The sequence below is a fragment of the Oncorhynchus gorbuscha genome, linkage group LG18, assembly GCF_021184085.1.
Source record: "Oncorhynchus gorbuscha isolate QuinsamMale2020 ecotype Even-year linkage group LG18, OgorEven_v1.0, whole genome shotgun sequence".
Taxonomy (NCBI): Eukaryota; Metazoa; Chordata; class Actinopteri; order Salmoniformes; family Salmonidae; genus Oncorhynchus; species Oncorhynchus gorbuscha.
Window position 1 is genome coordinate 75601056 of NC_060190.1, and position 15347 is coordinate 75616402.

General features: G+C 45.6%; 1 protein-coding gene across 4 annotated transcripts; it reads left to right on the forward strand.

Annotated features, from left to right (window-relative positions):
• Positions 1 to 145: 145 nt before the first annotated feature.
• Positions 146 to 13903, forward strand: LOC124003459 (DNA replication licensing factor mcm2-like). 4 transcript variants are annotated; one of them, XR_006833226.1, is made up of 18 exons: positions 146 to 251; positions 1046 to 1236; positions 1831 to 1994; positions 2436 to 2563; positions 2653 to 2791; positions 2995 to 3214; positions 3958 to 4165; positions 4395 to 4529; positions 5771 to 5962; positions 6833 to 6926; positions 7961 to 8211; positions 9373 to 9612; positions 10239 to 10481; positions 11460 to 11642; positions 12009 to 12164; positions 12457 to 12581; positions 12950 to 13047; positions 13193 to 13903. XR_006833226.1 is itself a non-coding variant. In XM_046311737.1 (17 exons), exons 1-16 carry the CDS (start codon positions 246 to 248, stop codon positions 12565 to 12567), a joined length of 2661 nt encoding a protein of 886 aa, XP_046167693.1. In that variant the 5' UTR covers positions 146 to 245; the 3' UTR covers positions 12568 to 12581; positions 13048 to 13903. The 4 variants fall into 4 exon arrangements, 3 of the variants coding, with proteins under 3 accessions (XP_046167693.1, XP_046167692.1, XP_046167691.1); XM_046311737.1 differs by lacking the exon at positions 12950 to 13047 and having other exon boundaries at positions 13048 to 13903; XM_046311736.1 differs by lacking the exon at positions 12950 to 13047 and having other exon boundaries at positions 13098 to 13903.
• The last annotated feature ends 1444 nt before the right edge of the window (positions 13904 to 15347 follow it).

Sequence of the window (15347 nt, forward strand, 5' to 3'; positions counted from 1 at the left end):
AGTTATACAAGCGGTAACCCGGAGCTTCCGGCTTGCTGGGCACCTAAATTATCTCCATAGGACTGACCAATCACAGAGCCAATAATTAGCGCCGACCAATCATAATACTGAGTTTGGTTTTCATCGTAACATATTCATGAGGTTTCGCGCGCTTTCCATACCACGTGAAGATTTCGCGGGAAAAGTCAGCGGTCAGAAAAAAAAACACTTGCGTAGAAGCAGCGGAGACAAGCCGGCGATACACAATGGCGGTGAGTGATTATTATAGAAAATAGTTTTATATTAACATTGCATGATAATATAAAGTTCACAGGTGGCTGTTTATCTCCTGTGATTGGTTAGCTAGCTTAACGCGTGTTCTCTTTTTGCTCTTTAGTAAAGCAAAGAGCAGAAGAACATGACAGGAAGCAGATTAGCTAGCAACGTTGTCTTGCCCACTAATTTTTAGCTAGCTATGTTTACTTGCCAATTTAACTAGGCAAGTCAGTTAAAAACAAAATCTTATTTACAATGACGGCCTCACCCGGCTGAAGCTATGCCAGTTGTGCGTCGCCATATGGGACTGTGATTACAACCCGGGATCTAACCAGGGTCTGTAGTGACGCCCCTAGTACTGAGATGGCAGTGCTTTAGACCGCTCATAACTTGCTGTAAAGTTGACAAACACTTAGTTATAGATCAAAGTGATAAACTTAATAAAATGTACTATGGTTTATACATTTTCATTGGCCATGTTAAAAGTGATTACAAATCGTTTAATCTAGAATTGTATTGTGCGATAGCTAGTAGTTAGCTGGCTAGTTTGACTGCCAGGTTGTCAGTCGGCGTACGAGCAAACTAACTAGAGAGACCCTGGTAACTAAACTTGAAAATGAAACGTTTCATTTATATAGCTCATGTTCGCTAGCTAATTAACGTTAGCTCTTTGTTTACCACGTTACAGTAGTTACATCCTGTTACAATAACACTGTTATGATATAAATAACTAGTAGAGTTTAGCTAATCTATTTTTAACAAGCGCTCTGGTTATTCTCCTCTTTGTCAGGATTCATCCGAGTCATCTCACATGGCGACCAGCCCCATCCATGGTTCCAGACGGGGAGACCTGACCTCCAGCCCGGGGAGAGACCTGCCCCCCTTCGAGGACGAGTCAGAGGGGCTCCTGGGTGATGGTCCTCTGCCAGGGGAGGAGGAGGAGGGAGATGGGGAGGAACTGATCGGAGATGCGATGGAGAGGTGAGCAAGGGGAGGTGTTTATTTCATTCTAGCTAACTCAATGTAACTCTGGTAAACTAGCTAGGTTACAGTCTTACTGTGTGTTAATTTTCCTTGTGCTGCTGTGTAACATGACTGCAATAAAAAGAGTATTCAATACCTTTTAGGGATTCAATCATGGACTCTTACTGACAGTGGTGACTGCTTTGCATGATGTATTGTTGTCTCTACCTTCTTGCTCTTTGTGCTGTTGTCTGTGCCAAATACTGTTTGTACCATGTTTTGTGCTGCTACCATGTTGTGTTGTCATGTGTTGCTGCCTTGCTATGTTGTCTCTCGTCGTGATTTGTGTTTTGTCATATTTATATTTATTTATTTTTAATCCCAGCCTCTGTCCCCGCTTGAGGCCTTTTGGTAGGCCGTCATTGTAAATAAGAATATGTCCTTAACTGACTTGCCTAGTTAAATAAAATACATTCATTTAAAGTGGAATTGATCCTTGTCGTTTATCTCATCCTGACTTAGTTCTTTACATAGTGTTCTGGTTGCTTTTATATTATAAAAGCATTTTCGGCATCAGTGTGGTGAACACATCTCCCCCCCCCCCCAATACAGGGACTACCGAGCCATCCCTGAGCTAGACAGGTATGAGGAGGAGGGTCTGGATCTTGATGAGGAGCTGTCGGAGCTGTCTCCTGGAGCCAGGGCTGCTGCTGAGGACGCCATGAGGAGAAGAGACAGGGAGCAGGGAGGCAGGCTGAGGAGAGGTCTACTTTATGGTGAGGATGTTTATATATTATATACATTGAGATTCAGGGACAAGGAGGTGAGGAAATGAGGATATTATATATATATCTCTTGAGATGGGCAAACTCAAGAGAGGACTGTCCCATGGTGTATATATTCCATATAGAGAGTATGTAATGGTAAAGGCCCAGAGAGCCGAATATACTGTCGGCTCTTTAAGACCTCTAAGTTTGGCCCGTAGTCTTTTGTCTATGAAGATACTGCATTAGGCCTATATACTATATCGTAATCTTACGCCGTTGTGGGATGTATGAAGTAACTCCAAACCTTGGCTGTATCAACGACTTCCACTAATCATTCACCTTTCTTCCCAAACGTTTCTGTTCATCCTAACAGTGAGGATGAGAATTATCCGAAGCTTACCGCGTCAATTAACTCTACTCATTTCTACTCAATTCTCTTCTTCCTAACAGACAGTGAGGATGAGGATGAGCGCCCGGCTCGGAGGCGTCGCCTGGCTGAGCGGGCTGCAGATGGGTCCGGGGTGGAGGGAGAGGATGAGGAGATGATTGAGAGCATTGAGAACCTGGAGGACATGAAGGTAAGAAAGAAAGAAGAAAAGGTATTTTTTTATCAGTTTTAGTTTTTCAGATTTTGTAAATGTCTTTATTTCCCTTTGGTTGGTTGTAGGGTCACTCAGTCAGGGAGTGGGTGGTCATGGCCGCTCCTCGTCTGGAGATATACCACCGTTTTAAGAACTTCCTGCGCACCCACGTGGATGAGAATGGCCACAACGTGTTCAAGGAGAAGATCACCGACATGTGTAAAGGTATTCAATACAAGTACTAGACTAATCTATCTGACATATCTCACAGAGAACAAGGACAAGGACTGGTGAGATATCAGGACATCGCAGCCAGGGAGGATGCCCTGGTCTACTTCCTGCCTGAGGCACCTACTGAAATGCTGGGGGGGAAAATATTTTTATTTATTTATTTAAATAACCAATGATGATATATTTAAAACTTCCAGAGAACAAGGAGAGTCTGGTGGTGAACTACGAGGACCTAGCAGCCAGGGAGCATGTCCTGGCCTACTTCCTGCCTGAGGCACCAACTGAAATGCTGAAAATATTTGATGAGGCATCCAAGGAAGTAGTCCTGGCCATGTACCCCAAATATGACCGCATCGCTCACGAGATCCACGTCAGGATCTGCAACCTGCCCCTCGTCGAAGAGCTGAGGTCCCTCAGGTAAATACTGATTTTAAAAGTAGACTCAGTGACACAAAGTAGGCATAAGTAAGGGGGGGTGCAACAACTTTTTCAACAAAAAGACCGAGGCTAATCTCGTCTACATTTGCTACAGAGCTATTATTTGACCCTGCTGGTCATCTATGAAAGTTCGATCATCCTTGGAGAGCCATCTGGCCTTATTGGCGATGTTCTGTTATAATCTCCACCCGGCACAGCCAGAAGAGGACTGGCCACCCCTCACAGCCTGGTTCCTCTCTAGGTTTCATCCTAGGTTTTGGCCTTTCTAGGGAGTTTTTCCTAGCCACCGTGCTTCTACACCTGCATTGCTCTTTTTTTGGGGTTTTAGGCTGGGGTTTCTGTATAGCACTTTGAGATATCAGCGGATGTAAAAAGATATTTTATAAATGTGATTTGAGGTAGAATATTTGCGCGATGTGAACTCCCATGCACATAGGCTGATACTCTGTGGGACCTCTAAGTTGGCCCGTAGTCTTTGTCTATGAAGATACTGCATTAGGCCTATATCGTAATCTTACGCCGTTGTGGGATGTATGAAGTAACTCCAAACCTTGGCTGTATCAACGACTTCCACTAATCATTCACCTTTCTTCCCAAACGTTTCTGGTCATCCTAACAGTGAGGATGAGAATTATCCTAAGCTTACCGCGTCAATTAATAGAATTGATTTGCCTCTTTCCAATACATGATCCTTTGTTATTTTCCCCTCTTGTCTTCCCTAGACAACTCCACCTGAACCAGTTGATCCGTACCAGTGGAGTGGTGACCTGCTGTACAGGTGTCCTACCTCAGCTGGGAATGGTCAAATACAACTGTAACAAGTGTAACTTCATCCTGGGGCCCTTCTTCCAGTCCCAGAACCAGGAAGTGAAGCCAGGGTCTTGCCCCGAGTGCCAGTCCTTCGGCCCTTTTGACATCAACATGGAGTTGGTGAGTCTAGCCGAACAAATAGATATGCTCTAAGGTAGTGGACCAATAGCAATACAGAATCTAGGTGAGTGAACCAATGGAGAATCGAATGAGATTAGAACGAGGAAGTGAAGCCGAGTGCCAGTCGACCAATCAGGCTCTTGACACGTATGACCCTGGTGACTTGATTTCCATCATTTAATAAATACAGGAAGGGAAAAAGTGGAATAATTTTTTTTTTTTTCCACAGACTGTGTACCAGAACTACCAGCGAATCACCATTCAGGAGAGCCCTGGGAAGATCGCCGCTGGCCGCCTCCCACGCTCCAAAGATGCCATCCTGTTGGCTGACCTGGTGGACCAATGTAAACCTGGAGACGAAATAGTGAGTCTGACTTCTAACAGAACTATTTATATATTTTTTGGTAGTTGGTTGATGTACAGGGACCTGAGGACTCCATTATAACGTATGGTTTCATAGGTAGATGTACCTGAGGACTCCATTATAACGTACGGTTTCAGAGGTAGATGTACAGGGACCTGAGGACTCCATTATAACGTACGGTTTCATAGGTAGATGTACCTGAGGACTCCATTATAACGTATGGTTTCATAGGTAGATGTACCTGAGGACTCCATTATAACGTGTGGTTTCATAGGTAGATGTACCTGAGGACTCCATTATAACGTGTGGTTTCATAGGTAGATGTACCTGAGGACTCCATTATAACGTACGGTTTCATAGGTAGATGTACCTGAGGACTCCATTATAACGTGTGGTTTCATAGGTAGATGTACTTGAGGACTCCATTATAACGTATGGTTTCATAGGTAGATGTACCTGAGGACTCCATTATAACGTGTGGTTTCATAGGTAGATGTACCTGAGGACTCCATTATAACGTACGGTTTCAGAGGTAGATGTACAGGGACCTGAGGACTCCATTATAACGTACGGTTTCAGAGGTAGATGTACCTGAGGACTCCATTATAACGTATGGTTTCATAGGTAGCTGTACAGGGACCTGAGGACTCCATTATAACGTGTGGTTTCATAGGTAGATGTACCTGAGGACTCCATTATAACGTATGGTTTCATAGGTAGATGTACCTGAGGACTCCATTATAACGTATGGTTTCATAGGTAGATGTACCTGAGGACTCCATTATAACGTGTGGTTTCATAGGTAGATGTACCTGAGGACTCCATTATAACGTACGGTTTCAGAGGTAGATGGACCTGAGGACTCCATTATAGCGTATGGTTTCATAGGTAGATGTACAGGGACCTGAGGACTCCTATAATGTATGGTTTCATAGGTAGATGTACCTGAGGACTCCATTATAACGTATGGTTTCATAGGTAGATGGACCTGAGGACTCCATTATAACGTGTGGTTTCATAGGTAGATGTACCTGAGGACTCCATTATAACGTACGGTTTCATAGGTAGATGTACCATGTATTCATGTTTGTTCTTACTACTAAAAATACCAAAGCAACTCTTTCATATTTGGGGCAAAAGTTCTAAAAAAAGCTCAAAGCGATTAATTAATCTTTATTTATTTTTTAAAATAATATTTTCCCAAAAGTAACATTCTAATCCCCCCCCCCCCCCCCCCGCAGGAACTGACGGGGATCTACAACAACAACTACGACGGCTCTCTGAACATGGCCAACGGCTTCCCAGTGTTCGCTACGGTCATCATGGCCAATCACATCGCTCGGAGAGACAACAAAGTGGCCGTGGCCGAGCTCACTGACGAGGACGTCAAGGCCATCGTGGCGCTGTCTAAGGACGAGCGCATCGGGGAGAGGGTGAGTTCGGAGTACCCTGCTGAGAGAGAGAGAGAGATATTTTTGTGCGGATGTGGACACCCCTTCAAATTTGTGGATTTCGGCAATTTCAGCCGCACCCTGCTGGTGTGATGTGGTGGAGCGTGATTCATCACTCCAGAGAACGCGTTTCCACTGCTCCAAGAGTCCAATGGCGGCGAGCTTTACACCGCTCTAGATGACGCTTGGCATTGCACATGGTGATCTTAGGCTTGTGTGCGGCTGCTCGGCCATGGAAACCCATTTCACGAAGCTCCCGACGAACAGTTCTTGTGCCGACGTTACTTCCAGGGGCCGTTTGGAAGTCGGTAGTGAGAGTTGCAACCGAGGACGGACTACGCTCTTCAGCGCTCGGCAGTCCTGTTCTGTGAGCTTGTGTGGCCTACCACTTCGAGGCTGAGCCGTTGTTGCTCCTCAATGTTTCCACTTCACAATAGCAGCACTTACAGTTGACCTGGGCAGCTCTAGCAGGGCAGAAATGTGACGAACTGACTTGTTGAAAAGGTGGCATCCTATGCCGGTGCCACGTTGAAAGTCACTGAGCTTTTCAGTACGGGCCATTCTACTGCTTGTCTATGGAGATTGTGTAAACCAGTTGGTAGAGGTTGTGGCCGAATCCACTAATTTGCAGGGGTGTCCACATACTTTAGTGCTCATATACGTGACACACGCAATTTTCGGAGACCACTTTTGGCTCGTGGGTGCTGAACTATTGGACAGAAGGTAAACTAAAGTACCGGAGAAGCTCATTGTGTAAATGTTGGTTGTCAATACCTGTAGCTAGAAGGGCTCGTTCCTCGTATCATTAATATACCCTATTCATCCCCTGGTCTGTCTCCTGTCTCTCTGCAGATCTTTGCCAGTATCGGCCCCTCCATCTACGGCCACGAGGACATCAAGAGAGGCCTGGCTCTGGCTCTGTTTGGTGGAGAGCCCAAGAATCCAGGTTTGTGGACAATAGACGAGGCTATTCCCACGTCCCAATTCTATACCCTTTTCCCCGAAGTGTGCACTACTACTATGCTTTAAAATTCCCTGTAGGGGGAGTGCACAAGTGTACACTTCAGGGGAAGGGAATGGGGGATTTGGGAGCAAGAGTTTTGATCACACAACCCGACTAGGAAATATAACACACGCCTCCCGGGTGGCGAAGTGATCTAAGGCGCTGGGTTAGAGCCCAGGCTCTGTCGCGACCGGGAGGTACATTTGGCCCAGCGTCTTCCGGGTTAGGGAGGGTTTGGTTCGGTAGGGATATCCTTGTCTCATCGCGCGCTAGCGACTCATGTGGCGGGCCGGGCGCAGTGCGCGCTGACCAGGTCGCCAGGTGCACGGTGTTTCCTCCGACACATTGGTGCGGCTGGCTTCCGGGTTGAATGCGCGCTGTGTTAAGAAGCAGTTGGTTGTGTTTCGGAGGACGCATGGCTCTCGACCTTCGCCTCTCCCGTACGGGAGTTGCAGCGATGAGACTAACTACTACCAATTGGATATCACGAAATTGGGGAGACAAAAGGAGTACAAAAAAAAATATAAATACACAACACTATTTAAAACCATCCACACAACACTATTTAAAACCATCCACGCAACACTATTTAAAACCATCCACGCAACACTATTTAAAACCATCCACGCAACACTATTTAAAACCATCCACGCAACACTATTTAAAACCATCCACACAACACTATTTAAAACCATCCACACAACACTATTTAAAACCATCCACACAACACTATTTAAAACCATCCACGCAACACTATTTAAAACCATCCACGCAACACTATTTAAAACCATCCACACAGCACTATTTAAAACCATCCACACAGCACTATTTAAAACCATCCACACAACACTATTTAAAACCATCCACACAGCACTATTTAAAACCATCCACACAACACTATTTAAAACCATCCACACAACACTATTTAAAACCATCCACACAACACTATTTAAAACCATCCACGCTCTCTCTTCTAGGTGGGAAACACAAGGTTCGCGGTGACCTCAACGTGCTCCTGTGCGGTGACCCCGGTACAGCCAAGTCCCAGTTCTTGAAGTACGTTGAGAAGGTGGCCAGCAGAGCGGTGTTCACCACAGGCCAGGGAGCCTCCGCTGTGGGCCTGACCGCCTACGTACAGAGACACCCGGTCACCAGGGAGTGGACCCTGGAGGCTGGAGCCCTGGTGTTAGCAGACAGAGGGGTCTGTCTCATCGACGAGTTTGACAAGGTGAGAGGGAGAAAGGGTTGATATGATGGGAGAGAGGGATTTGGGTTAGACTAAGCCTCTAGAGGCTAGGACCCTGGTGTTAATGGACAGAGGAGTCTGTCTCATTGAGTTTGATAAGGTGAGAGGGAGAAAGGGTTAGGCTAGGACCCTGGTGCTAGCAGACAGAGGAGTCTGTCTCATCGACGAGTTTGACAAGGTGAGATGGAGAAAGGGTTAGGCTAGGACCCTGGTGCTAGCAGACAGAGGAGTCCGTCTCATTGAGTTTGATAAGGTGAGATGGAGAAAGGGTTAGGCTAGGACCCTGGTGCTAGCAGACAGAGGAGTCCGTCTCATTGAGTTTGATAAGGTGAGAGGGAGAAAGGGTTAGGCTAGGACCCTGGTGTTAATGGACAGAGGAGTCTGTCTCATTGAGTTTGATAAGGTGAGAGGGAGAAAGGGTTAGGCTAGGACCCTGGTGTTAATGGACAGAGGAGTCTGTCTCATCGAGTTTGATAAGGTGAGATGGAGAAAGGGTTAGGCTAGGACCCTGGTGCTAGCAGACAGAGGAGTCCGTCTCATTGAGTTTGATAAGGTGAGATGGAGAAAGGGTTAGGCTAGGACCCTGGTGTTAATGGACAGAGGAGTCTGTCTCATCGAGTTTGATAAGGTGAGATGGAGAAAGGGTTAGGCTAGGACCCTGGTGTTAATGGACAGAGGAGTCTGTCTCATCGAGTTTGATAAGGTGAGATGGAGAAAGGGTTAGGCTAGGACCCTGGTGTTAATGGACAGAGGAGTCTCTCATCGAGTTTGATAAGATGAGAGAGAAAGGGTTAGGCTAGGACCCTGGTGTTAGCAGACAGAGGAGGGGGATTATTTTTAGAACCATCTGCTGATGGATGGGGGAGGAGCTTGTGATATTCACATTTCTCATGAGTAGGGTGGGGGGGTCTCTTGTCAGGATGGGGGGTCTCTTGTCAGGATGGGGGTCTCTTCTGGGGGGGGGCTCTTGTCAGGATGGGGTGGTCTCTTCTGGGGGGGGCTCTTCTGGGGGGCTTCTGATCTGCAACTTCTAATTGGGGCCATGAGATTTCCCTGACCATGTGACGTGACCAGGCGTAACTCTTGGCCCCACTCAAGACGTGGGTAACGGTATGAGGCCTAACGAAAAACTCCCCTGTCCAGATGAACGATGCAGACAGAACCAGTATCCATGAGGCCATGGAACAACAGAGCATCTCCATCTCCAAGGCTGGCATCGTCACCTCGCTCCAGGCACGCTGTACTATCATCGCTGCTGCCAACCCTATCGGTGGTCGCTACGACCCTTCTCTGACCTTCTCGGAGAACGTGGATCTGACCGAGCCCATCGTGTCTCGTTTTGACATCCTGTGTGTGGTCAGAGATACTGTGGATCCAGTGCAGGTAAAGCTGCATATCAACTAGCGTCCGAATGCTAACTTCCTTCATACATTTTTTTTAAATATTTTGTAATATTGGTACAAACTGGATTGTAAATATAACTACTGTTGCTTAATTAATACTCTACAAAAACACAAAACTCAACATCTCTCATCAGACCTTAACCTCTCTCTCTGTCTCTCTGTCTCTCTCTCTCTCTCTGTCTCTCTGTCTCTCTCTGTCTCTCTCTGTCTCTCTCTGTCTCTCTCTCTGTCTCTGTCTCTCTCTCTCTGTCTCTCTCTCTCTCTCTCTCTCTCTCTCTGTCTCTCTCTGTCTCTCTCTCTCTCTCTGTCTCTCTCTCTCTGTCTCTCTCTCTCTCTCTCTCTCTCTCTCTCTCTCTGTCTCTCTCTCTCTCTCTCTCTCTCTCTCTCTGTCTCTCTCTCTGTCTCTGTCTCTCTCTCTGTCTCTCTCTCTGTCTCTGTCTCTCTCTCTCTCTCTCTCTCTGTCTCTCTCTCTCTCTCTCTGTCTCTCTCTCTCTCTCTCTCTCTCTCTCTCTCTCTCTCTCTCTCTCTCTCTCTCTCTCTCTCTCTCTCTCTCTCTCTCTCTCTGTCTCTCTCTCTCTCTCTGTCTCTCTCTTTTTACTACAACAGGATGAGATGCTGGCTCGTTTCGTGGTGGGCAGCCACATTAAGCATCACCCCAGCAACAAGGAAGCTGGCATGGCTGGCTTGGAAGAAGTGGTTCTGCCCAACACCACAGACGTGCCTCCTATCCCCCAGGAGCTGCTGAGGAAATACATCATGTACTCCAAGGAAAGGGTCCGGCCCAAACTCAACCAGATGGACCAGGATAAAGTGGCTCGTATCTACAGCGACCTGCGCAAAGAGTCCATGGTGAGTCTGTGACTAGTCTAGTATTGCCACAATTACAAAAAGTCTTGTTAGCTATTGGCTATTCGGAACAAACGTGGAAAAAAGCTTGGATATCAAGGTTCTCTGTGTGAATCGGGGTTTGAATCCTGCGTACTACTATTCTGTTAGCCGGGTGAGTTTCGATCCCAGAGCCTAGAGACATAATGACACTCATGCAACAGACCTGAACAGCCGTAATGCGAATTGGGATGTCTTGACTTAAAAAAATAAAAAAAGAATGTAAGAATGGATCTTAACCCTGGAATCAATAATAATCAATCGCTTTGTCTGCTGTAAGGGGACTAGCAGCATCCTGCTGTTGTCAATAGTGAGTCATATCTTCTCTAGGCAGCTGGTTTTATTACCATCTTGTGTGTTATTAAATTCATATTATTACTGAGTAGGAGACAGACAGGCTCCCAGTCACATCGAGAGTCTCATCATGGGTTTATTATCAGTAATAGATCTATGTATTCCTCTCTAGGAGACAGACAGGCTCCCCGTCACATCGAGAGTCTCATCATGGGTTTATTATCAGTAGTAGATGTATTCCTCTCTAGGAGACAGACAGGCTCCCCGTCACATCGAGAGTCTCATCATGGGTTTATTATCAGTAGTAGATCTATGTATTCCTCTCTAGGAGACAGACAGGCTCCCTGTCACATCGAGAGTCTCATCATGGGTTTATTATCAGTAATAGATCTATGTATTCCTCTCTAGGAGACAGACAGACAGGCTCCCCGTCACATCGAGAGTCTCATCATGGGTTTATTATCAGTAGTAGATGTATTCCTCTCTAGGAGACAGGCAGGCTCCCTGTCACATCGAGAGTCTCATCATGGGTTTATTATCAGTAATAGATCTATGTATTCCTCTCTAGGAGACAGACAGGCTCCCCGTCACATCGAGAGTCTCATCATGGGTTTATTATCAGTAGTAGATCTATGTATTCCTCTCTAGGCGACAGGCAGCATCCCCATCACGGTGCGTCACATCGAGTCCATGATCCGCATGGCGGAGGCCCACGCCAGGATGCACCTCCGAGACTACGTAGTGGAGGACGACGTCAACATGGCCATCCGAGTCATGCTGGAGAGCTTCATCGACACTCAGAAGTTCAGCGTCATGAGGAGCATGAGGAAGGTAAGCACAGGAACGGACTCCTCGTCTTTAGAGGGGCCTGGGGTCGTCGACCTTAGGGGCCTGGGGTCGTCGACCTTAGGGGCCTGGGGTCGTCGACCTTAGGGGCCTCGGGTCGTCGACCTTAGGGGCCTCGGGTCGTCGACATTAGGGGCCTGGGTCGTCGACATTAGGGGCCTGGGTCCTCGACAAAAGTTCACTTTCAATGGATATGAATTGGTGTCTGGGAAACCAGTCCTAGGAGGAGGCTTGCTAGTTACTTCCTCTAGTGACATCCTGAAATCAACCCGTCTTCTCCCTCGTTTACTGGTTTTCAGACAGGACAACTGGCTGCTGTTTACTCTGAACCCAACTTCCTCTTCTCTCTAGATGTTTGCCCGTTACCTGGCGTTCAGACGAGACAACAACGAGTTGCTGCTGTTCATCCTGAAGCAGCTGGTGTCAGAGCAGGTGGCGTATCAGAGGAACCGGTACGGAGCACAGCAGGACACCATCGAGATCCCAGAGAAAGACCTGGTGGACAAGGTAATGAGCTGTTAGTTAGTCATGGTGTTGTCTTGACGAATGATGTAAAATGTCTTCCTCGGTAAATGTACTATTATACCAAGCTGCTAATCACGGTGCCATCTCAATAGTCTGATGGTTTCGTCTCCTCTCCCTCGTCTGTTGACCAGCGAGATGCTAACCGTTGGCATAATCTCAATAATGTCAACTTGATTCAACTCTTATCTATTTATATTCTTTACATTACATTACATTTAAGTCATTTAGCAGACGCTCTTATCCAGAGCGACTTACATTCTCTCTGCTTCCCCAGGCCAGACAGATCAGCATCCACAACCTGTCAGTGTTCTATGACAGCGACGCGTTCCGATCCAACAAGTTCTCTCACGACATGAAGAAGAAGCTGATCCTGCAGCAGTTCTAAATCTGTTTCCTGGGGTAAAAAAAAAGACTAGCCTCTGTCTGTGTTCTGAATCTGTTTCCTGGGGGGAAAAAGACTAGCCTCTGTCTGTGTTCTGAATCTGTTTCCTGGGGGGAAAAAGACTAGCCTCTGTCTGTGTTCTGAATCTGTTTCCTGGGGGAAAAAGACTAGCCTCTGTCTGTGTTCTGAATCTGTTTCCTGGGGGAAAAAGACTAGCCTCTGTCTGTGTTCTGAATCTGTTTCCTGGGGGGAAAAAGACTAGCCTCTGTCTGTGTTCTGAATCTGTTTCCTGGGGGGAAAAAGACTAGCCTCTGTCTGTGTTCTGAATCTGTTTCCTGGGGGAAAAAGACTAGCCTCTGTCTGTGTTCTGAATCTGTTTCCTGGGGTAAAAAAAAAGACTAGCCTCTGTCTGTGTTCTGAATCTGTTTCCTGGGGTAAAAAAAAAGACTAGCCTCTGTCTGTGTTCTGAATCTGTTTCCTGGGGTAAAAAAAAAAGACTAGCCTCTGTCTGTGTTCTGAATCTGTTTCCTGGGGTAAAAAAAAAAGACTAGCCTCTGTCTGTGTTCTGAATCTGTTTCCTGGGGGAAAAAAGACTAGCCTCTGTCTGTGTTCTGAATCTGTTTCCTGGGGGAAAAAGACTAGCCTCTGTCTGTGTTCTGAATCTGTTTCCTGGGGGAAAAAGACTAGCCTCTGTCTGTGTTCTGAATCTGTTTCCTGGGGGAAAAAGACTAGCCTCTGTCTGTGTTCTGAATCTGTTTCCTGGGGGGAAAAAGACTAGCCTCTGTCTGTGTTCTGAATCTGTTTCCTGGGGGGAAAAAGACTAGCCTCTGTCTGTGTTCTAAATTCACCCTTTCCATATGTAGTGTAATACTTTTGAATAGGGCCCATAAGGGGTGTGATTTATTTTTTGGGGGACACAGACTGTCTGGATGTGTAAATAGTTGTAAATGTTTGTCATCCTGTTGTTGGTTAAAACAAGAAGAATCCTAATAGGGAACGAAATGGCCCAATTTTAATGCGATCAATGTTACAATTAGTATCTGTTAATGTACCATGTTTTGTGAACGTAGCCTATATACCTTCATTCCAAACTACTTTCGACTTTTACATTTTGGATCACAGCTTGTGTGTTTTTTTTGTAACGGACTTTTGGACGTGTAACTGAGTATTAATGTCTTATTTTTAGTAGATAATCTGATTATCTTCTGGACACTGAAATATGATGTGATATTATTTTCTTCCGGACCAGTGACTTTCTGATGACCTTCATGACTTCCTGTTCTGGTCTGTGACTAGAATTCTGGGATAACGTTTTGGTAAATAAATTTCATTTGTTGAAGCATGTCATCACCCTGAATGTACTGAAGACGTGGATCCCGAGTGGCGCAGCTGTCTATAAGGCACTTGCATCTCTGTGCTAGAGGTAAAGAGAGAGGTGTCACTACAGACCCTGGTTTGATTCCAGGCTGTATCACAACCAGCTGTGATTAGGAGTCCCGTAGCGCGGCGGACAATTGGCCCAGTGTCGTCCGGGTTAAGGGGAGGGTTTGGCCGGGGGGGTAGGCCGTTATTGTAAAATAAGAATTTGTTCTTAACTGACTTGCCTAGTTAAATTAAACAAATAAATATAGGTCCTTTTTAAGCTTAAAGGACATAAATCGACCTTTGTGGACGATTGTCACCTGCCGCCACTGCAAGGCATCGACATCTGTAGGTGTAGTGGTGCGTAATCTCTGATGTACAGGAAATCGCACTTTTTTTTTTTTTTTTGCTCGCCTGAGTTCGACTGTGTCATGCTAAAACCGCAGAGGATGCTAATTTACCAAGGCCCCCTTTTCCGATTTAAAAAGAAATGACCTTTCCTACAAGTCTCAGTAGTTTGGTATTCTGGATGCTTTCTTTCTGAATGCACTACTACTTCAATTACATGCTATTTGCTGTGAAATGTATTCCTTGTGTCACTATTTCTTTTTTTGTTTTTTTTACTTTGCATTGTTAGAAAAGGACCCGTAAGTAAGCGTTTCACTCGTAGTCTCACCGGTTGTTTATGACGCACGTGACAGAATGAGTTGATTTGATCTTGTCTCTACATCTGGTCTGTCAGTGAATTAAACTCCTAGCCTGCTGTATATCTCAGCCTGGTCTCATAGACTAAACGTAGCATACACTAGACGTACTATGACACTCAAATTAGTTTGACATGCTACGTTTACTTAATACAAATTAAAGGAGTGTGCATGTTCGAATCTCATCACAGACAACTTTAGCATTTGAGCTAGTTAGCAACTAAATTTGTTTTCTTCTATTTTGCATGTTTGCTAACCCTTCCCCTAAACTTAACCCTTCTCATAACCTTAACCTTTTAGCTAACCCTTATCCTAAACCTTTAATCTAACTCCTAACCTTAACCCCTAGAGCTAGCTAATGTTAGCATTAGCCACCTAGCTAACGTTAGCTACAACAAATTTGTGGATGTCCCGTCATGGGATATGATATATTTTACGAAATGTAATTTGTAACATTGTAGGAATTGCATTTTCGTAACTTATCATACCATGATGGACACCCACAAGTTAATACAAAACATAACATGTCATATACTAAAATAGGGTGTCTAAAAAAAAATTATACGATAAGCTCTGAGACCAGGTTGCATCTCTACAGCTCTTTTATCAGAACCCAATTGTGGGGGTGTGGGGTACAATTGGTACAATACATAAAGGCCTGTTCTTCTAGTTTAAATTAATCACTGCACCCGTGCTATCATTTACACGAAAGAATGT

Bases quoted from the DNA above. Each gene is read 5' to 3' on its own strand.
- LOC124003459 (XM_046311737.1), top strand. The intron at 3,215-3,957 runs GTAAATACTGAT...TGTCTTCCCTAG, and splicing joins GAAGAGCTGAGGTCCCTCAG to ACAACTCCACCTGAACCAGT. The intron at 9,613-10,238 runs GTAAAGCTGCAT...TTACTACAACAG, and splicing joins ATACTGTGGATCCAGTGCAG to GATGAGATGCTGGCTCGTTT.